This window comes from Alosa alosa, chromosome 20 (genome assembly GCF_017589495.1).
Source record: "Alosa alosa isolate M-15738 ecotype Scorff River chromosome 20, AALO_Geno_1.1, whole genome shotgun sequence".
NCBI lineage: Eukaryota > Metazoa > Chordata > Actinopteri > Clupeiformes > Clupeidae > Alosa > Alosa alosa.
Window position 1 is genome coordinate 15,464,039 of NC_063208.1, and position 23,700 is coordinate 15,487,738.

The following is a 23,700-nucleotide window of genomic DNA, read 5'->3' on the forward strand; positions in this document are numbered from 1 at the left end:
CACAGCAACAGACACCGTCGCCCTCTGCTGGGGGAAAGCTAGTATTAAAAAGGTGCCACGCCGCTCCTGTATGAGTGGCCCGAGGACGGGGCGATGTCTCGTTTTCCCCTGACATTCACGTCTTTCCAGGTCAACGCGAATCACCATCCCATCTCCGCTATCTAAGGAATCTAGGTCTAGTAGTAGTGCGTCACCAAGTAAAGGTCCTCCATATCATATGAAGAATCCTTGTAACCCAATCCCTCTCGACCAGATGTGACCACCGACAAGGAATTCCCCCTTGTAGTGGCAGTATGACTTCACTTCTGTCCGGCGCCACTGCATGCCATAAACGTGTGTTTTGTTGTTGATAAAAAAAAACGCGATAAAGGAGTGTCCTCTTCCTTTTGGCCTACCACCAACTTGTGGTGTATCTGAGGAATGCGGACCAGGGGAAGGATGTGATCGCGGAGGTGGTCGTGACCTTCCCACATGGGTGAAAGGACTGACAGAATAAGTCACTTAAACAGAGACATTTAAAAAAGAGCTGGATTGTTTCAAATGGTCCAAAACATTTGTGAAAAGTTTGATCACATATAGTATAGTGAAGTCACTAACAACACTGATTCAGGAAATAGGATACAGAAAAGTTAGGACAGAACTATATTTCAAAAGCTGTAGACAAGACTAGGAGAGATTGAGCCATTAGACGTTTGACATGTGAAGTGATTAATGATCAATTTCTTAATGTCCTCTGAAACGTCTAGACTATGTGTTTCATCAGAAGATGCAACACATTTGTCCACAGTAGAATCTAGTCAGCCCCTCCTGAACACCGATGCACACACTAGTCACAAGCAAATAATGAATAGGACTTTAGGGACATATAAAATAAATTTTATTATCCATTTTTCATTTTCTACATTGTAGTTGCATTTCTAGACACTGTCATCAAAGAACGCAGCTACACTTTTTCAATCCGGACACAAAAGCAACGTCATATCTTCTGCTTTTTTTGCGCCCGAATTTCAATATATAATTATTGTATGGAAAAAAGAAAACAAAAAAAGGAACCTAATTGTGTCTGTTCTCTTCTCTTGGTTCGTTATACTCGACATAAAAATGTGGCCAGGGGAGGGGGGCCGGGTCGTTTGAGGGGGGCGGGGTTTGACGGCAGCAGCACTGAGACAGCGGCTCAGGGCTGCGCCCCTGTTGCCGCGGGAACCTGCGTGGCCAGAGCGCTGGGGGACGAGATGACCGGAGAGCCAGCCATGTTGCCCAACGGCTGCTGGGAGGAGGACATGGACGTGATGCCTGCAACAGACCGAGAACACAGGGATTTGTACTGGGGGTTTTACATCTAAGCAGAACTGTACTATACAGTCTTCCGTATGTCTCTGTTAAAAGCGGTAGACTCATTAGCTTGAGCCGAACGACTAGCTGTTTAAAACCCATAAACAAACATTTGTCTGTCAGCATGAGAGATCAAATACTTTTCCAAATTCAACATTATATTCAAAGAAAGAACTTAAGCTATGGGTGAAATTACCCAAGACAACCAGTCAATTTAACCAGTCAACATGTAGCTGCATGTATCTGTGTGTGTTGTACCAGTCATCATACTGGACGAGCTGACGGGGGTGGAGCCTGTTGACAGTCCTGATGTGGAGCCCATCCTGGCCTGGTCTTTCACTATGGGATCTGATGGGGGACACAGAGCAGAATGCCAGCGTGAGCACACGGGGCTGCAGAAGCTGGATATAAAAACTGTTAAGGTCCGTCCACAATGCTAACAATCCTAAGTAAACAACTATAATAAAACAACTGTAACTGTAAAAGAGTGTCCACTGTGACAAACGCGGAAAACCTCTGAGGAATATTCTTCATGCGATTCCTTAAACTCAGTCGATTCCAATGGGCTATCAGCATTTCTATCGTTCACAAAATCACACTGAGTGCTCTTCATGTCATCATATCATAATGTGTGGTGTGGACGTTATGATCAGCTAGAGCGATCACATTAATACAGCAGTCATTGTCATGGTGACTGTGTGAATGAGCTGTTAAAGCCTCCGCACATAGGCGCTGATTACATTAGATTCCATTGGTTCCAATACAACTCCGCGTACCTGCGGAACCCGTCCGTTGCTGCCTTGTAGATTGCGATTTAGTTCCATTTTTTTTGTCGCCTCCGTTCAATAAACTTTTCACTGAATTTCCTTGACCTACTACATTGAAATTACGTCACTGACCAAAGATTTAAGCACAGTCGCGTAGGGTAGCCAATACGGTTTAATGTCGTAAAGGTTGTAAAGATAAGGCAAAGTAAGAAGTAATGTTAGGAATCCTTGATGAATGTGATTGAAATCATTGGTCCAGCCTAACCAAAGTTAACGCTATGTCTATGCCCGTCACCATTGGAAAAGTTGGTGTTGGAAAAGTATCCCAATAGTGAGTCCCCAAAACTCTATTCACAACGTGTATAAGTCTGGTTTTAACAAGGCTATGAATTTGCACCAAAAGGTATGTAATTCCCTGACTTTCCATGTCTGGAATAGTCTTTATTAAAATGCCTTGATATTTCAGAAAATTCAAGACCCGTGGGAACCCTGTGTTTATCGAATGCTTGTCAGCTGAAAATGTTGGTAAGTGAAAATTTCGGTGCACTTATGTCAGCGGCTATGTGCGGAGGCCTTCAGAATGGGAATTAGGGCGGGTGAGGGATCACAGAGCAGTTGGACATAAGGGAGGGGGGAAGGACACTTACAGAAGTAGGGGTGCTCCATGGCCTCTCGGGCTGTGAGGCGTGCCTGGTGGTCGTAGCGCAGCAGCTTGTCCAGGAAATCCAAGGCCTCTGTGCTCACCAGATGCTGGTTCTCACTGTGCACAAAGCGCTCCCACCTCTTCCGAGAATGTCTGCGGAGGCAGAGAGAAAGGGAGGAGAGTTATCTTTTCCAATAAACGTGTCCGTAAATGCTTCTGTACACAATAAATTCCTCATCACGGATTACAAAGAACACTGCGATAATCTGATCAGAGTTACTACCTTACAGATAAATGTCTAAGTACTGAATACTATTCTGCAGATCCGCAAGGTGGAAATACACTTTATACGTTGGGGACATTTCAAACTGATCTCAGGACAAAAGCAACACACTCCTACTGATATGTTCTAGCAAAACCTGCTATCAAACACTTGCAAAGGATGTTCTCGTATCTGAAAAAAATTGGGAGTTAAACCCACCTGCCCAATATGTCATTAAACCGAGGGTCTAATTCAATGTTGTACTTGTCAATGTAGTCATACAAGTCTTCTGTGCCCAGGACTTTTGCGATTCGTACAAGCTGATGGAGAAAAACAAGGAGGATGAGAGGGAGGAGGTTAAGAGGAAGAGATTGAGGACAATTGCCTCTCAGACACCAGGTGGCAGTAGACACAAATGTGATCATAGATTTTACCTGTACCGCTCAGGGAAAACCACTTGGTGGCTGTATATGTATCGGTTTCTGTGTGTGTGCTTGCCTTTGCATGCACACCAGACATACCTGGTCATAGTTGTCGTGGCCGTGGAAAAAGGGCTCTTTCCTGAAGATCATACTGGCCAGCATGCATCCTAAGCTCCACATGTCTAAACTGTAGTCATACATCTGCAAAACAAACAAACAAAAAAATGAAATTCAAAACACACGTCAACGGTATTTTGTAGCTTTTGTTTCTGAAGCCATCAACAATGAGCATATTCCAGAGGCATCCCAACGACCCCAAAAATGAAAACATCCACAAGACAATGGGGGGTGGCGGGGTTGGTTGGTTGAATTGAACCAAGCTCAATTCAGTTCATTCACACTTGCAAAGAGGGGCTTTCCATTTCTGACCTGGTAGTCTACCAGTAGCTCCGGTCCCTTGAAGTATCGGGAAGCCACTCGCACGTTGTACTCCTGGCTTGGGTGGTAGAACTCTGCAAGACCCCAGTCTATCAGGCGGAGCTGCGCCAACGGAACAGAAATTAGTATTTTCACTGAACCATGCAACATTCAGCTTTCCCCATTCCTGACCTGAATCCATGGGCATGGAACCATCTTCAGGTCCATCCAAAAAACACATTGCACATGAAAAGCCTTTTGGTCAGTGTATTACATTCAAAAGCACATCATGGCCTTCCAATGTTTCTGTCTCCAATAAATGTTTGTTATGTTAAATGTTAATTAAAACTAGTCTGTCAGTGAAAGGTTCAAAAGGCTATAGAGTTGGTGCCTTACTAATTAATGTGTTACTGATAGACTGGGTGGATTAAGGACACACACTCTGTCTCTGAAATATAACTTTCCTTTGAATGAAACACGATTACCCTAACAACTGAACAAAAGGTGATAATTAAACCCTCACGGATGGTGCCAATTTGCTTTGTATTGGTAAACCCAATGTAAATTTCTACTGAAACATATAGACTTCAAGAAAGGCTGGATAACACAAGAAGACATTCAAAGAACCTCATCCTGAACCTTCATATTTAAAGAATGATCACCACTGACAAATCTCTGTTCAGGGTCCACTGTTACACAGATAACAGAACATTTAACCAATCAGGAGGGACTATTACCTTTCTGTGTTCATGGTCAATCATGACGTTGTGTGGCTTAACATCTCTGTGCATGATTCCCATACTGTGGCAATAGTCCAAGGCCTATGGACACAGAAAGGACGTAAAGACGATTTCAGTTGATGGAAAATATTTTAAACATGAAAATGCACCTCTTCGTCCCATTTCATATACAGCTTCTTTGACACACTGCTCTCTGGTAGTTGCACCTGATTGAACCTCCTTAGAAGAAGATCCGTTTGTAACCGAATGCACTGGTGACCCCGTTTCCCTGAGAGTGACCCCAGCTGAGCTGCGCAGAGCGCCACTGAATCTCCTTTGAAGGTGGGGGAGGGGATGGAGGCTGGCCATGTTGTTTCTGTTCTGTGGGATGAAGAAGCGGCAGTGGCAGATGCTCTTTCTGCTTGAGCTGCGCTCGGCTTTCAGTGATCCAGCTTTACACACCTGAGTATGGCAGGAGTTACACCCTCCCCTTCACCTCCAAACCCCCACATGACCAACTAACTAGCCAATCAGTAGAAGAGAGGGCCCAATTTGGCATACATCCCAGCCAATGAGAGGAGAGAAAAAGACCCCTTGGATCAAAGCAGAAGACTACTGCAGAAATGAGAGCAACAAGGGCCTTGTTTCATTATAAGCTTAAATTCTAGAGCGTCACACCAACTGGAGCCCTTGAGACGTGTCACTGGAGGCATACAAGTGTAAATGGATGACCAACAGGCTGCAGTGGGGGGAGAAGTGTGTAGGCGTATGTTTACATGGGTGTTTATGTGTGTGTGTGTGTGTGTGTGTGTGTGTGTGTGTGTGCAGCCGTGGTGTTTAAATATAAAAGATGACCAGTGTTGCTGTTTTTGAGCACTTCAAACAACAAAGAGCAGCTGAGGCTGGAATCTCGAGCACTGGGGCCCAAGTGTGAGAGAGGGAGGGAGGAGAGACAACATTGAGGAGGAGAGGAGGTCTCAGAGCAGGCCCCCCTGTCCACAAATAAGTTGTCATGACTTTAACACATGTCAGTTCCATATGGGGCTAGCCGGCCATTCCGAGGCCCTCACCACTAAGCTGATTCTCTGCAGCAGAGCAAAGGCCAAAGGGGAAGCTGGCGCCTAGCACCACCACAGCATCCACGGCCTCTTAGGGCGTAACTAAAGGGGAGGTATTCATGTAAGTGCACAATGCAATAGCAAAACAAAAGACAATATCAGCAGCTTTTGAGGCTTTTTCTCTACACATAAGACTCATTCGTCGCCTCAAAGCATGCATCAGTCTATATGACTCAGTGTAAGGCTGTGGTTACGTTACGAAGAGGGTTGGAGTGGCTGTGTGGGAGAAAAGGGTAATGCAAGATCAAACATGTCAATCGAGACTGATCATTTTCACTGGAATGGTATCGAGCCTGATCAGACATGCATCTGATAATGTTTTGATGCCCTTATTCAAAAGGGACAACAAGAGCAAACAGAGAAGGGAGTGTGAAACAAAGGGAGAGAGAGCTTACCTTTAATATCTCGTACATGTAAAACCGTATGTCGTAGTCCGATAGCGTTTGATACAATTGCTGGGGGTGAAAAAGGAAAGAAAAAAAAAAGTTAGGTCATTTCACTCACATGTGCTTAGACTTAAGGGCCTGAACAGAGCATGGGAATATGAGAGGGAATGGAGCATTTACCTTGAAGTCTGTGTTGTTAACATGTTCAAAAACCAGAGCTGGCGTCCGAGACTGTAAAGTTCAGACACAGACAGACAGGACAGGACAGACAGAGAGAGATGTAGAGAAGGGTGGTAGATTTAATCAATCATTTCCGAGGCCCGGGCTACACTGGTCTGCAACTGAAGTGTTCCGTTCCCCAAGTGTAAAAATAGTTTTAGAAGACCGCTTTCGTTTTTTCGAACGTACAAGCTGCCATCACGACTGGTGTAGCCAGTTCCATTGATTATAGTGGCAGCTAATTGTAGATGTACCACGAACAGAGAGCTTCAGTTACGTTCCCAGTGTACGCTCCCTGTGAGTGACCTGATAAGTGCTAGTAATGTTTCTTTGGCTGAGATTGCTGGGGCACTCACCACGGGGTCCTTGACGATGTCTAAAAGTGTGATGATGTTGGGACCTCCTCGCAGGTTTTCTAGAATTTTAATTTCTCGCTTGATTTTCTTCTTCTTTACTGGCTGCATGCGGAAAGAAACAAAATAACTCAAAAGGGAATGCCTAGGACTATCCACTTGTCAGGAATAAAACAGGAAATATGTAATAAGTCTTTTTTAATGATGACATTTGCCTTTGGCCACACATTGGGTTAAAAAAACAAAACTGCTTGAATTCATAAAAGCTAAATTCAGACATAAACACGCATCCCACAGCTTTAAGAAAAAGAATAACAACGTCCTCTGGCATTTAGCAAAAGTCACCCACTTGGTCTTTACAATGTCAAAATAAGCATGCACAATGGGGTAGGTTTGGCAGGACTGGGGATAAGGCTTCATTAGGCTGGATCTCATCCAGATGGATTTTCTCTCTGTAGACATTTACCCCTCAGTCTGCATCAGTAACACATCAAAATAAACATTCAGAATAAGAAAGGAAGGAAAAGGAAGGGAAAAAAAAGACACCATTTCCTGTTCATGTTAGAAGGAATAGGACCAAGAACAGGAATAGAATAACATTTTCTGTGTATGTGTGTGTGTGTGTATGTGTGTGTGTGTGTGTGTGTGTGGGGTCAGGAGATGGGAGTTGAAAAGGGAATGAATAGCCTCCCTCCATGGTCAGGCAGTGCAGTGCTTTGTTTTCTCTTTTTCTCTTTACCTTTAGTATTTTGACGACGACTTTCTCATTGTTTGTGATGTTGATTGCCTCAAACACCTCACTGTATTTGCCTCGGCCGAGCTTTCGCACCAGCTGGTAGTCATCCTGATTCCTGAAGACGTGGCGAGGAAAAGAAAAAACAGACAGGGGAGAGAGAGAGAGAGAGAGAGAGAGAGAGAGAGAGAGAGAGAGAGAGAGATCAGACAGACAGACCGACCAACACAGACAGATAGAGAGAATATAGAAAAGAGATGTAGGTAGAGAGAGAGAGGGGAGAGAAAGCATAAATGTCAGTGCATGATCTGCGGCTGCTGAAGCTCGGCTGCCCTGCCTGCTGCAGTGAGGAGGCCAGCGCATTCCTGCGGAGCCCTGGGTTAGAGACGGGCCATAAAACAAGCACATATGGAAGCAAATACCTGCAGCAGTCTCCCTCTCTCCCTCCGTCTCTGTCTCCCGCTCAGTCTCCCCTCTCTCCCTCTTTCTTCCTCTCATTCTCCGTCTCCGTCTCCCTCTCTCTGTCTCTGTCTCAGTGGTAGGGAGGACAGGCCTGCCGGTGGAACACACCGCTTTGCAGCACAGGCCACACCACACCACATCCGGCTTAGACCATCTCTGCCACCATCCCCATCACCTACTGCCTTTGTATCCTCTCAATTCCCAATCCAGTGACAGAAATGAATGGGGGCAAAGGGCAAAATGCCCCCCCCAAAAAAATCTCAGAATACTCTGAAACCTATTTGAGGGTTGTCCCCCAAAATTTTAGCACCATTTTAAGGCAGTGGTGAAAAAAATTGCCCCCCCCCCCCAATGTAAATGTACATCTCCAACATGGAATCACTCCATCTCCAAAACCCCTCTGGTCCCATTCTCTACATGGACATCCCCAAGAAATGTAACATGATTTAAGGACTCTTCGGTGATGGGAGAGGGAAGGGAGTTTGTTGACAGATGGAAAAGAAAAACGTTTCAAATCCACAGCAGAATCCATATTCCCAATCCTGGAGGCTGATGTGTATAATAGGAGGTATGTGCCACAGCCTCTGTATCAACACACACCTGACAAAACACACACTCCAGGCATTTCTAAAACATCTCCCACCCCAAGATACCCTGACATGCATGCCCATCTCAGCCATTTGTACATGCCACCCACTGCTTTCACTACTACTTCTTCCACTCACCATTCAACACCCACCTCCATCCATCCATCCATCCATTCATTCATTCATTCTTCATCTGTGGTGCAACACTCACCCCCACTCCACCACGTGTGACTCATAGTCCCAGTACTCGCGCGGCCTCTGTGTGTTGACGTCGGGGTAGACCCGGGATCGGCTGGTGACCGGACCAGACATGACCAGGAGAATGCTGCGGCGGCTGGAAGAGGAACAGGAAAAGAGGGAGGGAAGGAAAGAAAGAAAGAAAGAAAGAAAGAAAGAAGAAGAGAGGGAAAGAGATCAAAAGACAGTAAGAAGGTGATACAAAATCCAGAAGAAAATACATCAGGCTACACGTGTTTGTTTAGCGTGGTGCCCGGCGATGCACGTCACCGTCCCGTGGAGCTCCGGCTACGTCAACATCGCTGAAGGCATGAAATCCATGACCTAGTTTGCATGCAGCCTCCTCACACTGACAAAAGCGAGCATTGCACAAGTCGTGCACAAACTAAAAATACGGGGCCTTACTTTAAAAGCTTGCAAATAAAAAAAATGAAAGAAAAGGCAAATGAAAGAAAGAACGAAGAAGGGAAAAAAAAAAAAAAAGTTCCATGCCTCAGATTAAACCATTTCCTGTTCTCAATAGTTGTGAGACTGCCGAGTTGGGACCAAAGTGAGCTCTTCTTCTCTTGTTGATGGGGCCGCGAGGCTGCGACTCGTACGGCGTTTGAAAACTTGAACTTTACTCTGCGCCAGATAGGCTAATGGCACAACAAGAGCAGGCTGAACTAAATGGATTCAGATGCACAGTTTTGTGGGCTTAATCACCAAGAATGTGCCTCTGTTTGTTCTCCGCTGCTTTCATTCTCTGGTCTTATGACTTGGAAGTGATGAGCATTCTGAGAAGTAACAACAGCTACTGACCAGCAGGTCCCACAATTTCCTGAAAATCAAAAGGGGGTTTCAAAGGATGCTTTATGCTGGCACTTAAGCTACACCTTGGGCTGTGCTGAGTGTTCCAAAGAATATGTTCTCATACATTCCTTGTGGATTCAGTGCAGTTACGGAAAAAGATGATACTATTCCAAAAGGTCCATATTTAACCTTTTGGCATGGCTATGTACTGATGTATACTGAAGTTTGGACACTACTGCCACAATTTATCCATGTAAATTTGTTCCAACATGTCCCTATGCAGGTAAATAATATACAGACAAATATTACAGTATAAAAATTACACTCAGCCATACTCTAGGCAATTGAGACTAAAACAGATAACAAACTAGTTCCAGGGCTAGTCAAGGGAGCTCTTTAGAAACAGTCTTACTGATCCACTTTCATACAAGGAGGACTCATAAATAAGAGCCACTGCATGCTGGGCTCAGTCACAAGGTCTGCGCCACCTTCAGAGTAGAGCAGCTTTATTTACCTCGAGCTTAGAGTGGGGAGGTGGGGTGGGCACAGTAGGAGAGTAGACTACATCCAATTACTCTACATTCAGGAATCAAAAGGCCAAGTCTCAACATCGGCCTCTGAACCCGAACTGAACAGCAGAAGGTAAGCAGCCAACGGGAAGATGCCGGGAAGAAGAACAGGAAGAAGTCTGTTGTGGTTACCGGTCTCCTCTGCATCTTTCCCCTCCATCAACTCAACTTCCCGACCTCATCAATGACAGATGCTTCCAGTAACAAAATGGAGCTTCCATTTCCCATATCCTGTTATCTTTTGGTTGCTTGCTGGCTCTGAACTTCAACGTGACTGATTTTTAGGTAGCTTAAAGCTAAAGATATGGTAGAAGCAAGGCATACTGGACCCAAACAAAGAGAGAAGAGAATCTGGGGTCAAGTGAAAGTAGAGCACACCCCAATGGCAGGCTGATCGGTGTAACAGTGACACCCATCCTCACTCGAGCAGTCAGCGCTTGCCTTCAGGTGGGAGACAACAGATGAGAGTGAGGTGGGATTAAATACTAAATCATCCTGTTACTAACTCACTCATCAGTATCACAGATACCAAATGTACACATACTTAAATACAGTAATATCACAGGCAATTCACAGACACACGTGTACATAAACAAGCGTCACTGATAGCAGGTAAAAAAAAAAAAAAATATGCCTATAGGCTTTATATTATCTAAAATAAATAAGCCTATAGGCTTTATATTGCCTTTATATATATGGGTAGATTTATCTAGAGACGTTGGAATTTGTAACAATTTTCTGCAGGGTGAAGGTGCTGATTGTTCGCCGAGTTTGACATTTATTTTAATTAATTTAATTTTAAGTAATCAAATTCAATGCTTTAACAAGTGGGATTCAAATGTTGAGGCTGAACTGTGCTGTGTTGAGATTATGGGTGGAACACAGCACAGTTGGGTGAATGAATATAAGCTTGCAAACAAAGCCACACCTGGCCCTGTGACACCATGCACTCCACCTACCATCATACTGTTGAGCAAGTCAAATGTAGGTAATGCAAAGACACTGACGTAAAGTCCAAACTATGGCATGCCCTGTTCCACACACTGACAAAGGTCATAAGGCCGAAACATTTGTTCACTTACCCCTGTTGCTAGTAAAATAAACCAGCGAAAAAAAAAAAAAAATTGGAGTGCGACCAATTTTGGATTTTCTGAAAGTTTCCTGGATCACGCACCCACAAGAAAACAAATGGGAAAGCGCGGTGTTTGCAAAAAAAATGCCCTTTTCTTTCCCATCTTTTGAGGGTTGGCTGGATTAATCAGTACTCCTGATATGCACTCAGGTTCATGGTTGGCATGATCAATACCTGGCCTCGCTACAGGCCTCGATGGAGTGGCAGCACATGAAGCTGAAATGAACTAGTTTGACAACAGGAGACATTGGCAGAGAATCAGGAGTGGGCAGGCCGGTAGTGGTGGAGATTGGCGAGAGCACAGCAGAGGAAAGAGGCGCCATCATAATTATCATTTATGCAGGGCAGAATTGGGTTACGTGATGAATCTGCCATGAATCTGCTAAAAGTCAGAGGGGGGCGCAGGGTGTGTGTTAGTCATCAAAGGATCTGAGAAGCTGAGGAGCAGAAACAAGCTGACAATTTTTTAATGTAGCCATTCAAATTCGATCTGTTCAAGCGATTGTCAATCTATTGTATATCCACAATAGATACCAATGATTGATTGTTCTAGGCCAGGGAGGTAAGCGTATGTAAGAATGGTTTGGCCAGCTTTCTACTTGGTTTACGTATTCTGTAAGCAAACTACCATTTCCTTAATGTAACTAAGTTAGCGATTCTAGCTATACACTAATGATCAGAGTAAAATTCTGCATCAGAAAGGTGGACATGTCAGAATGACATGACTTGCTATGTGCTGGCAGAAATAAAAGGGTACATGGGGTGCATTTGCAATCATTAGATTAGGGCCATAGATGGCAAGTTCATGGCAAGATGGCAACTTCAACCAATGCATGAAAGTAGGAGGGTAAGCATTCGCTAAATCATTCTTCTACTAGTCCGCCCCCCCCCCGGCTTGTTAAATCACTTGAACGTTAGCTACTATTATTGCTGCAAGCCACCATCACCTACCTAACTAGCTAACCAGTACCGCGCCAGCAGATCCACTTTTATTTGTCGTTTCGACGAGTTTAGCGCCAGTTAACAGTGAATCCAGAGGTTCCAGTCGGCTAACGTTGGGATCTGTTTTCCTTGTTACAAGGTTGGCGTTACCTACGCTAGAAAGCTATCTAGATAACTAAACTGCATCAAATCCATCAATGATGAGCGTTCGTTATTAACTCTTGACCAAGACCAACCTCGCATCAAAGCTAGGCGAGCAAGTTAGCTTTCTCAGTAAGGTGACTGACGTTAGCCATCTACCAACCAAGTTAGCTATGGATAACTCACAGCTAGGCTAGCTACTAGATAGCTATCGTTAGCTGGTTAAGGTTAGATTTATGTGGCACACTTGTAGTTACCGACCACCTCTCGACGAACGATACGGCAATATTAGTGACGTTAATAAAACATATATACGCTTAACAATAATTACCCACTGGCTTTTGACAAACTTGTCAGCATTTCAGGCTGACTAAGAGAAAACTACAACGTTATCTTTACTCGTTAAGAATATGATTGACTGGAGGATCTGGCTTTGGGAGATGCAGCCATCTTCAGATGATGAAAATCGGTTAAAGACTAAGAAAATGTGGAGACCGTTTACACGTCATTGCTACACAATCAGCATTTAAAGCATTACTTAGTGAACACAGTGTATTGTTATATCTATCGTTGGTTGTTCAAAAGCTCTCTCGTGGTATCCAGAAGGCAGAGGCACAATCTAGAAATCCCAGGCTACGAGTAAAGCCCCAACGCCTAGCTGGCTAAAAGCGCCACCACGATAGCTCGCTAGTTAGCGCGCTAGCTGGATGCCCACTAATTCTAAACGTTCGAAAAATCGCACGCACTGAGAACTGACAGCAGCAAAGCTTCACACTTCAATAACATCATTCATATAGTGTTAGGCGGGGGGAAACATGTATTATAAGTCCAAAAGACACAGTGAATTACCTCTCGTTTCTTCAGGGATGACAATATGGCGGCTCCCGCAGACCATAGACTAGACTCCGGCAAACAAGTTTTGTAATGAAAGCGATGAATGCACTTGTGAATGAATAGCCTCCCTACCTCATGGTGGCGCAAACACAAAAACATGATAAGTTGTGCTTGGGTGGAACTATTGGTGAAATCAGTCAGAGAATGTGATTATTACCAGAGCCCTAGACATTCTGTTATTACACATAATATTATGTGTATAATTTCTGTTTGTTTTTATGAGCAATACGAAGTGTTGTGGAAGGATGCAGCCACGCATGCAGCCTAATAGGCCTATAATAGCCTACCTTGTGTCATCTTTATACTAAAATGTGAAATATCTGAAGAACAACTCCACATGGAAAATATTAGGCCTATGGCTAGATAACGAGATGTATAGAGACAGATATTTTATTTATCCTGGGGAAAATTTAGGAAATGACATAGGGCAGAAATTAGGCAGAAGTCATATACACCGCTTGATACAAGTCACAGCATCCACACAGCAGGCTATCTCACAGACCTAATAATTTCATAAAAAAACATAATCTATTGCCTATTACCTCAATAGGCTAGTTTAAACTCGGCATGAAATATCATGTGAGTTCAACTAAGTAAAAAAAAAAGAAGAGATCATTGGGCATTGTTTTAGAATCTCGGTTAAATAACTTTTATGTAGTTAAGTGTAGCAGATGCCCTGTAGATTCCAATGGTGTGCAGGCAAAGCAAGCCTCTTATATGACTTGGCAATGCCACACTGCCTCATATGGCTCACCGGAGAGCTCTGCAGGAAGTCTCAGAAACACAGAGTTCATCGACCAGTGAGGCCTGACAGATCAGCAGTCTACCATCAGATCTGACAGCACCTCGAGTGCATGTCCATAGATTATTCCTCCCACACCACTGGACACACAAAGGCATCATGTGTGACAGTTTATATTAAAAAGCCATCCAATACCATCGCTGCTTTAATAAATCCTGTCTGGTATGTGCCGGTTATGGGGTGTAATTTTTCATGATGATGGAAAGTGAGGGAAATTGCCTCTAAATAATTACAGTTAATTTACTAGGTTGGCCTCAATCCTTAAATCAAGTGCCGGCCTTGACAGAATGCCTTCTCCTTCTCAGACCTTGACGGTGTTATGCATTTGTGTCATCACGCTACAGAGTGTGTAACAGAACTCTGAGTCAAATGAGGAATTTGAGCATGGGAGAAATGGTGATAGCAGGCTGTTGCTGTCTGGAAAATATCAGAATATAAAATTAAATTTTAGGACAAATGTGCTGTATATCAGCTTTCTTTCCCCCCTCCTTCCAACAAACATTCTGAAGCTTTCTCAAGATGATAAGAATCTGTACTGTTGTCATTGTAATAAGTTTTTACCCAAACTGTGCTGTTCTGTTTATAGTAAATATAAAAAAATAGACAGGGTCAGCAAGTGCAGTCTGATGTTTACAAACCCTTGAACTTTTCCCAAGTGGTTAAATGTTCTAATGCACAGGCTGGAGTTATATGGCATATCTTTTTTTATCTTATCGACTGTATAAGAATCCTGCCAGTAACGTTGGAATACACTTCCTTTCAAATGTGTTGCTTAGGTTGGAACTTTAGGAGACCAGTCTACTCATGCACATGTAAATCTGACATTACCAGCTTTCAAAGGCTCTCATCTCGACTATTTTGCGTGAAAAGACCGATAAACTGCTTGGTCAGCCACACCACAATGTGACCGAGGGAAGGATCCTCAACGGTTAATTATCCCTTTACACTTACAGAGTGAAATCCTTTTAGTGCGCAGACAGAGGGCTCCTTTGATACGAGGAAAAAGCAAAGCCTAAATACCAGCCGCACTGGACGTGTGAGATGTAACTCTATTACAGAGGACCACTTTCTCCTATTATCACCGCCCTCACCCCTTGCTCTACTCCAGAGAAGACCTCTCCATTTTTCTGCTTTGGGCCTCCTTACAAACCAGGGAAAGGTAAAACCCAGATGGGTAGACTTCCTGTCTTGTCTGAAGACGGCCCATTCATTTTTTCCATTGGCATTTGTTCCGTCTGATAAAGAGCAAAAAGACCCGGCAGATCAGGTGACTGGTGCGGATGAGGTTCTGGAGGAGACTGTACACTACAAGGGCATTAGTCTTAGCTGTGTGAGCCTGTGAAATCGACCATGTCTTGAGCTGGATTTCTCCTGACTTTCTTTTTTTTCCAAATGCGACATTGCAAAGAAGGCCAGCCACCATGGTTCAAAATTAAAGTCACATTCCCCCTACCACTGCCAAGTTTGTTACAGAGTTCCCAAATTGGGTTCAGTGGTTTCAGATGTATATCACATGTGATCACAGTGCACTGCTAAAAAGTATTTCCACAAAACAGACACAAGTATTTCCACAAGACATTTCCACAAAACCTTCCACACAACCTTTTTTTGTCTCAAGGTTGTAGTGTATTGTACATATCCTATGTTCAACACTCAAAATGAGTTAAGGACATATAATACCAACCATTTAGAGGGTAGGAGTTCTGTTTTAAGATGTACAGTATAACCTTATACTCAATTCTTCACAGCTCTTCATAATGTCAAGGACGCATGAAAATTTCCCCTCTTTGAAGTAGCTATCACTTTATATGTAAATGAACTTAGCATTTAGCAACACAATTGTAATGGTGATCTGGAGATTCCCCTTCTCTCTCTCTCTCTCTCTCTCTCTCTCATGAGACTGTCCCACTTTGATGAAGAATGCTGTACACCCAAAGTACACCCAATCCCCAGAGGGTACCATGGGGGCATTCATGTCAGTCCGGCAGGTTCAGACCTCACCTCAAGGTTCAGAGCTCCCCGTCAGCGGCCAATGCCATCAGCTCTGCGCAAAGCTATGACCTTGTTACCTGGCACCGGCTCTTAGCAACGCTTTAGTCACTGTAGCATAAAAGGGTGAACTTTCAAGACTGCCACTTCCACACCCTCCCTTTCCCCCTGCTCTGAAACAAATAGGGTATCATTAAAATATGAGTTATACAAAGGAAGAAAGCAACACAAATATGAGATGAGATATTCCTCAAGTGACAGCCCTTGCCTTTGATATGCCCTTTGGGATGAGAGAAATATATCAGAGAGAAAAAAAGTGTACTAAAGACAGATGAATCCTTACATTAAGGCTGGCAATTAATGAAATCTAAGATGAGGCTGTGTGTGTATGTGTGCGTTTTTTTTGTGTCTTTCCTCCTCTTTCAAGAGCCCACAATGAGAGGGCCTCCCCCTCCCACGTCCCCGATGGCCTTTGGAAAGGTATAAAAGCTACAGGTTCGGCCCATGCCTCACGACCAGCCGAGGTGCAATATTCAACCCCGCACTGTAACCATTCAGGACCCGGACTCTGACCTCCCAACATGCTGTCAAGGTGAGCACAGGAAATCTTCTCTCCTCTTAAACCACAGACATAAGGTAATTTACTGCTAGCGGCGTACAACAATGTCATTGATGTCTACTTTTACATCATATTTCATATTGAGCCTCTTACACTGATAGGAGAAGATAAAACAATTAAATGAAAGGTCTGTTATGTCTGTAAAAGACAGAGGGCTCCACAGTTCTAAAATGTTCACATATAATCAAGAGGTTCAGGGGTACGTCTGAAAAGTCATTGTAGTCACGTGCCAGAATACAGTCTGTTACAGAATCCAAAATAACTTAGCTGAAGGAATGATTCCACCTTTAAAAGAAATGGGTTTGTACGAGTTTTGACATAACAGAAAAGCTCTTGTATACCCAATGAAATCACATATAAGACTCATTGTATGCCATAAGTTCCCATAAGTGTATATAATTAAAAACTTAAGAAAAATAAATATTTGAACGATAATGTAATGATAAAGACCATTATAACAACTTTGAAATGGCTCTTTGCCATGGTATAGAAGCCATTGAAGGCATTTGGCAGAGGGAAAGGCAGAACTGTTAAAGTCTCTTTGGACCTGGGTTCTGACCCTCAACATAAATCACTGTCTTTGGTTACCACATGGGAATATGAACTCGGAGTAAACCCAGGCTATTTATGTGCTTCCTGGTCGGCAGTGATGCCCCCTCATTGACCACTTCAAATTAAATAGGGTCCTTATGGGTTCTGTGCTTTATCACTAACATTCGGTGTCCATCCATGTTTCCTTTCCTCTCTTTGCCCCAGGAATATTCTCATCCTCTGCTCCCTGGGAGTCCTACTGGTGAAGGCCGACCTTGAAGCAGGTACTGCGAGTGCCCTTGAAGGACTAGATATTGATTTAATATGATCTGCCTTCCAAAAATGACCAGACCATGTTCTGAATGGAGAACACAAGCGTTGAAGAATGAACAGGAGGAACTTGTCAAGGGGAGGAGAAAGCTGAGCTAAATGTCAGAAGCCAGCTGGAACGGGCATTTTAAGATCTAATTAAAGCATGTTTTAAGTGTCTTTTAAAACTAATATGCTTGTTTTATGTCCACACTACAGGCACTGATCCTCAAGCCATGTCCACAGGTAAATATAAAGGGCTGAAAATTTGACCAATTTTACAGTTTCTAATTTTCCAAGTATTTTGAAAATAGCGCAGCTTAGTGTAGGCAGCCACTGCATAATCATATATAACAATCAGACATAACACAACCAAGTATAGCCAGCCAGACGGTTTCTTTTGCTGTGACGGTGAATTAAGACTTCGCCTTTTCTCCACCCACAGACCAGGACTCCACCTCAGACGAGGCCCCCACCGGCAAGTACTTTTTTTTTACGGTCACATAGCATCTGCAACATGTCACTGCTTGTGGTACAGTATGTTCATGCCAGTCACAGCCATGTTGTTTCCTCTCTACACAGAGAGCATGAATGCTGTCTTCCCCCATCTGCCCAACGGTGAGTCGTACACCAAGTCGTCATTGTTAAAAAAAAAAACCTTAAGGGCACAAGCTTCTACCTGATTCCTATGGGAACATCAAAGCTTCTTTGTATGTGTGTGTGTGTGCGTGAGTGTGTGTATGCGTGAGTGTGTGTGTCTAGGAGTGGCCCCAAATGAAACTTTTAACCGAATGAATCATCCCCCTCTTCCGTAGAATGACTTGGAGTGGGGGCACTTATTATTGAGGCCATGATCAAGTCCAAACAAGTTTGAAGAAAAAGCAAATGGCGTAAACCTCTTTACCTCCAACATAACTGAGGAGCTGCCTGTTAGTCCTTAAATAAACACCTGCTTGCCTGAGGAACAAAGAGAGATAAAGAAACAATTTCGGGGAAAAGTGAACCTGACTCCTGCTCTGACAACACAAGGTGATGATTTCCATACTACCCGATACCAGACAGCATAGTGATAATTGTAGGGAGAGGGTGAACCATGCCGAGCCCTTGTTCGGCCGCATTCCTGGGCTGAGGATCACGCTGTAGGGTGGCTTGCTGCTGCTGCGTCTTGATTGACAGCCGTGGGCCGTCTCCGCATCCTGCCATGCCATGTGGGCAGGCTGGCAGGCGGAATATTTTTACGGGCTCATAGTGTCACATTCCTCAGGCGGGACGGTGACCCTCAACACCAGGTCCTATGGTGCCATCTGGAGCCCCAAAGAGGAAATGCAAAACAGAAATGGGAGTCTTTTTTTTGTAAGAATGTCTGTGCACTATTGAGAGGTCTGTTATAACCAACCATGTTTCTGTTGTCCAGATGAACCACAGTATTACAATGGAGGAACTACAGGTAAGGATTTAAATCTCCCATTTATATAACCATAAATAATGGTTGTCTTTCAGCATGTTAATGTGTTATTACTGTTACATTTAGATTTGAGCAGCACAAGTGCAGAGGCAGGGGGCAATGGTGAGTCTTGTGTTCTCTGTGGCTGTATATAGTGTGAGTAATGGTATTATGAATCTATGAGGGATTTAGGGAAATTAAACAGATTAATAAATGTTCTGTTTTCTTCACAAAAGGTCAAAAACTCAATGACGTACATGCAGCAGGTGAGCATGAATCCATCTGATCATCTTCAATATAGGAATTTAAAAATGAGTGCCAAATACTTGGGCATTGACATGTATGGGCTATAAACATATTGTGTTGCCAGCAGCTTTTTGATATGTCTAACCTGGAGAAAGATATACAGTAAGCTCAACTGAATAGTATTCCATATGTAAATTGTAGCTATAACATGTTAAATATGATTATGTACACACAAAACAGTACATCACCTTTCATCTGTGTGAAGATGAAACTAGGCCTTGTTCGTCTGCATTCCTGGGCTGTGAATCGTGATTCACGCTTCACTCATTTCAGGCTGTAGGACAGTAGAAGTGACATCTATTTAGTTGGGTGTTTCCTATCTGTTTTTGTGAGCATTTAGCTACTTTAATCACTCTTTGTTGTCACCACAGATTCCACTAAAACCAGCACTGAGGAACAGGATGGTAAAGAGAAATAGAGCCACACACCACACCACACCACAGATGGCTTCCTTAAGTGTAGTGCTTGGCCATGTGTTAAAAAATGACAAAAGAAATTGATCCCCCTCCCTTTTTCCACCACAGAAAACGAGAGTGCAGACTCTGATGAAGCTGTGAAAAACGTCCCCGTTCAACACTCGGCAAAGTCTCAAAAGCCGGCAGCAGCTGTAGGCAAACGACGCAAGCCGGCCACCACAAAGAGAAGATCTCGGCCCCGCCGCCACATATGAGGTGTCCGTGTCCGAGGCAGACGTTGGATCGAATGGCTTTGGCTACGGCAGTCAAATATGGAAGATGATACTGTATACTCTCAGAGGCATTTGTGTCTGAGGAACCTTGAATTAGAGAACCGACGGTGTGATATTTTGTAGCCATCAAGGGAACACTGAAGCATGCACATGCACATGCACACACACACAAACACACACACATTCACACAGTCTGTTCTCATAGTCACTCCTTTTCTACTCAGTCTCATACAATACATCTGTATATCTCATAATGCTCAAAAACATTTCCAAAGATCCATTTTATCTCAGAGTCAAGGCTGTTTTTTTTTTTTATCTGTAGCCTGAATAGATTCCTTCTGAGCAGTAATTGCAATTCAGATTTGAAACCAAGAGATGGCAATATCGAGTTGTGAGCATAAGGCACTTTAACGGCCTGGTGAATTCACTTCATGTTTCCAAAGCTCATACAGTCACTAAGCTCTCACTTTTATACACACTTCCCTCTATAAGCAGCACACTAAACACTAAATTCAGACTTGACTAACTTACATTGGTGCTGGCAACCTGAAGATTCTTATGCTCAGCTTTAATATATATCTATATGTTTAATACACAGACGGTAGATTAAATAATGCTTACACAATGACAGTGTTTCAATGAAAAGTTTGTCTCTCTTTTATTGAAAATCATTTTTATACACCAAGTATTTAACATTTTGAAATAATGTTTTCAAAGAAATCACATGTTAATGTTTTTCTTTCATTGTATTTCTTCACAATAAACCTCTTTAAGCAATTGAATGACCTATATTCAAAAATTTTGACTCATCATTTTACAAAGATCATTTCTGTCATACCTTTAGAGAGGTCCTTTTCATGACCTTTATTAAATTGTCTTAGTTATAAAAATAATAGTTACAGTTGTTGTATGGATAATGCAACCTTCTCAACTTGTCAGCCGTTTGTATGTATATAAGTTTCAATGAAATATCTAACAAAATAACGAACCCTCACACTTTCTGTCTGACTATGAAGCCATGAAGCCATATGGTTCTAAATGGTCCTAGTTGAAGTGCTCCGTTACAAGGTGTTTTCTCTATCTCTAGTAAACTATTTCCACTACTCTGTCCACACCAGCAGCCCAGCAGTAAAGGTCGCATTATACTTTCCTCCTCGATTGGCATTAGTAGCCCTCTAGTTTCGCTGTGACGTCCTGCAGACATATTAAACCCCTGGTACCGGGGGACTCCTGTTGTATGGGAGGGATAAGCTTTTGGGTCTGTTTCTTTGTGGAAAAGGTGTGGTGGTCTCATTACTGTCTCAGCCCCCAGCAATCCAACTCCAGCGAAAGGTTAAAGAGCTAAAATCCACCACAACCTCATGAGGTCTTTTTTGTTTCCTTTTCTTGCCTCTGCCCGTAAACCCTGATGGTCATCTGTTTTCTGGGAGACTTGTGAGGGCAAACTTCTTGTGTGACACCGCAGCCACCACACACACACACACACACACACAACCACACACAGACACAAACACAGACACAAACACAGACACAAACACACACACACACACACACACACACACACACACACACACACACACACATAAAGGCGGGAGAAAACAACACTGAGCCTCGTCTCGATCAACCTTTATATGGTTCAGCAGGCCCCGGTGTCAACTTCCCCTCGGCTCTCCTCTTATCCCACTACAAACGCTCCCCTGTTGGACCCACGCACCACCCAGGAGCCTTTCCCCCAGTCCCGAGCCTCCTTCGGCACCTGAAGCGGTTAAAAACAGGGTTCGGTTTCAAATGCCAGCACTGAAGGCCAGTCTGTGGAAGAAAAGGTTACATGATTCTACAATGTAACCAAAATAATGTTTCAGTGTATTTGGGGACGTTTTTGGAGTTTTTCTGGGCTCCACGGCCTCACCAGTTGTGAAGTTAATGGGATCACAGGTCGTTTCAAGCACATTACACTGACATTCTCCATGTTCAACAGTTTTCAAGAGTGGAGAGACCACACACACCTTTCTCCAAGTCTAACACCACCTCCAGTAATGGACGAGTGGTCATTCAGATCAGTATACATCACTGCCCATATCATATTGCATCCCGCTTGGCGGTAGAACAAAATGTCCCAACTATAAGCCATTTTTTCGATGGAGAAGAGAGAGTGGGCGTCTATGTCTTTAAGAATGGGGTCAGGTACCACACACTCACGTGGGCCTTCTTAGTCACTAAAGGGTGAGTGGACCCCAGCAATCTCATATGTGTATAACACCCCAGTCCATCCTTCAGTCCTAAAACCTTAATCTCCACTTGAGGCATTCATGTGACCCACAAAAAATTCAGCTTAAGCCAGTGGTTGAACTGGTATCAGCTGAGCCCAGCACGCAGACAGAAAATGTGAACTTCTAGCCACTAAAATTGTCGTCTCAGAGTATTTTTAAGTCAGTAACTTGCTCGGGGGGTGCCTCCCGACAGGGAGGACAAAGCATCAGTGTTATGAGGCAAGGCCTCATTCAGCCATCACCAATCCCACACGCCACATGCTGATCCAAGATCAGAAACACTGTAGATTTGGGAATGCTTCTATCAAAAATAATTCTACCCCTATCTGACACACACACGCATTAAAATCAAAATGAATGTCTATTATCCTGATGTCAATAATGATCATGAATGTTAAAAATAAAAACTGGGAAAATACTGTAAACAAACACAGATCAAGATGATTCCATTCATTTGAAAAGTTCAATTGCCCACTACTAAAAAAAGGCATGTGATTAGATGTCAATGCTGCTCCCTACTGTTCAAAAGTGGCATTGCAGAGGGAAAGGCACACAAAACATGTGCTGCAGATGCAAGCCAACAGCTTTGTCCGTAAAATTTCCAAGTTAAATATGTGAATTTGAATACATTACTTATGCCATGAATATAGTGAAATACAAAGGGAGTAAACAGAGTGAAATGACACAGCACACCAACCTTTGTGTATGCAGGCCTGATTCTTTAGTCTAAATCATGTGTGAGTCAGATTTGAAAAGACTTGACATAAAACGAAAGAAAAAAAAATGAGTCTGTCTCTGCGTGACTTTCACACACCAATAGCTACAAACAAATTTTGGGGGGTGCATATGCCGTTAACGTCACAGAAAGAAGGATTTGCTGGAGAACACGAAAACAAAGTTCTTTCTTCTGTGCCCTGAAGCATTCCTACATCTCCAAACACTGTTGCTATTGACACCTCACCAATCACAAAGGCTTTAATTTGGTACCAAGACCCTTCACCAATGTACTTGAATAAAATCAGGAAAGGTCAATCAGGTAAGGTCCTCTACCTACACATTCCACGCAACAATGAGTCGATGATCCGGTTAATACTCAAATTAAAACTGATTTACTGGAAAGCTTACACCATGTTGATTTCATATAAAGTACTAGGATTATACACTAGAGGGCGGTGTCAGGAACCCATCAGTCTGCTTCAGCTTGGTAAGGAAGAACAATGCACTTCAAAGACCAATGGTGGGACTCTGGCAGGGAACCTAAGGCCTTTTTTTGGTAAATGGCCTCCATCTTAAAACGGGACGTCAAGTGGATTTAAATCTCGGTCCCCTTCTTCTGGGAAGTGAACTCTGTTTACCTTCTGTTGCCTTAAATGACCTCACTTTGTGGTCTTCTGTTCTTGTTGTGTTTCTCTCCTTTCGTAAGGGTAACATTGCCTGTACTCTTTCCTACCCTCTTGGAGGATACAAGGCTGCTACAGCTGCTACAGTTTATACTAGATGTGTGAGAAATGTCTCCTGTTTTTGAACTGAAATGTAGCTTTGATACATTGCAGAGGGGAAAAAAACTTGAAATGTTACTTATTAAACTACAGTTTATATCACTGAGCAGAAATAA

General features: G+C 43.3%; 2 protein-coding genes across 4 annotated transcripts; one reads left to right on the forward strand and one right to left on the reverse strand.

Moving 5' to 3' along the window:
- Nucleotides 1–854: 854 nt before the first annotated feature.
- zgc:86598 (STKc_CK2_alpha domain-containing protein) lies at nt 855–13,203 on the reverse strand. 3 transcript variants are annotated; one of them, XM_048229841.1, is made up of 13 exons: nt 13,083–13,203; nt 8,632–8,754; nt 7,378–7,489; nt 6,642–6,743; nt 6,247–6,297; nt 6,076–6,135; nt 4,581–4,664; nt 3,856–3,966; nt 3,526–3,627; nt 3,224–3,324; nt 2,747–2,895; nt 1,603–1,680; nt 855–1,293 (listed from the first exon to the last, which is right to left on the reverse strand). In XM_048229841.1, exons 2-13 carry the CDS (start codon nt 8,730–8,732, stop codon nt 1,175–1,177), a joined length of 1,170 nt encoding a protein of 389 aa, XP_048085798.1. In that variant the 5' UTR covers nt 8,733–8,754; nt 13,083–13,203; the 3' UTR covers nt 855–1,174. The 3 variants fall into 3 exon arrangements, with proteins under 3 accessions (XP_048085798.1, XP_048085797.1, XP_048085799.1); XM_048229840.1 differs by having other exon boundaries at nt 1,591–1,680; XM_048229842.1 differs by having other exon boundaries at nt 1,200–1,293; nt 1,529–1,680.
- A 3,228-nt stretch (nt 13,204–16,431) lies between these two features.
- si:ch211-133n4.6 (uncharacterized protein LOC797776 homolog) lies at nt 16,432–20,533 on the forward strand. The gene is made up of 10 exons (XM_048229957.1): nt 16,432–16,510; nt 17,294–17,352; nt 17,597–17,623; nt 17,823–17,855; nt 17,960–17,995; nt 18,792–18,824; nt 18,909–18,944; nt 19,058–19,087; nt 19,499–19,531; nt 19,652–20,533. Exons 1-10 carry the CDS (start codon nt 16,500–16,502, stop codon nt 19,795–19,797), a joined length of 444 nt encoding a protein of 147 aa, XP_048085914.1. The 5' UTR covers nt 16,432–16,499; the 3' UTR covers nt 19,798–20,533.
- Nucleotides 20,534–23,700: the final 3,167 nt, after the last annotated feature.

What these genes read in the sequence shown, in the direction of transcription:
- si:ch211-133n4.6 (XM_048229957.1), top strand. An exon ending in TGCAGAGGCAGGGGGCAATG is followed by an intron (nt 18,945 to 19,057) that starts GTGAGTCTTGTG and finishes TCTTCACAAAAG; the next exon opens with GTCAAAAACTCAATGACGTA. An exon ending in CAGCACTGAGGAACAGGATG is followed by an intron (nt 19,532 to 19,651) that starts GTAAAGAGAAAT and finishes TTTCCACCACAG; the next exon opens with AAAACGAGAGTGCAGACTCT.
- zgc:86598 (XM_048229840.1), bottom strand. Translation starts at nt 8,732, where the DNA reads ATGTCTGGTCCGGTCACCAGCCGATCCCGGGTCTACCCCGACGTCAAC. An exon ending in TCGTCGTCAAAATACTAAAG is followed by an intron (nt 6,744 to 7,377) that starts GTAAAGAGAAAA and finishes TTCCGCATGCAG; the next exon opens with CCAGTAAAGAAGAAGAAAAT. An exon ending in CATGGAGCACCCCTACTTCT is followed by an intron (nt 1,681 to 2,746) that starts GTAAGTGTCCTT and finishes GTCCCCCATCAG; the next exon opens with ATCCCATAGTGAAAGACCAG.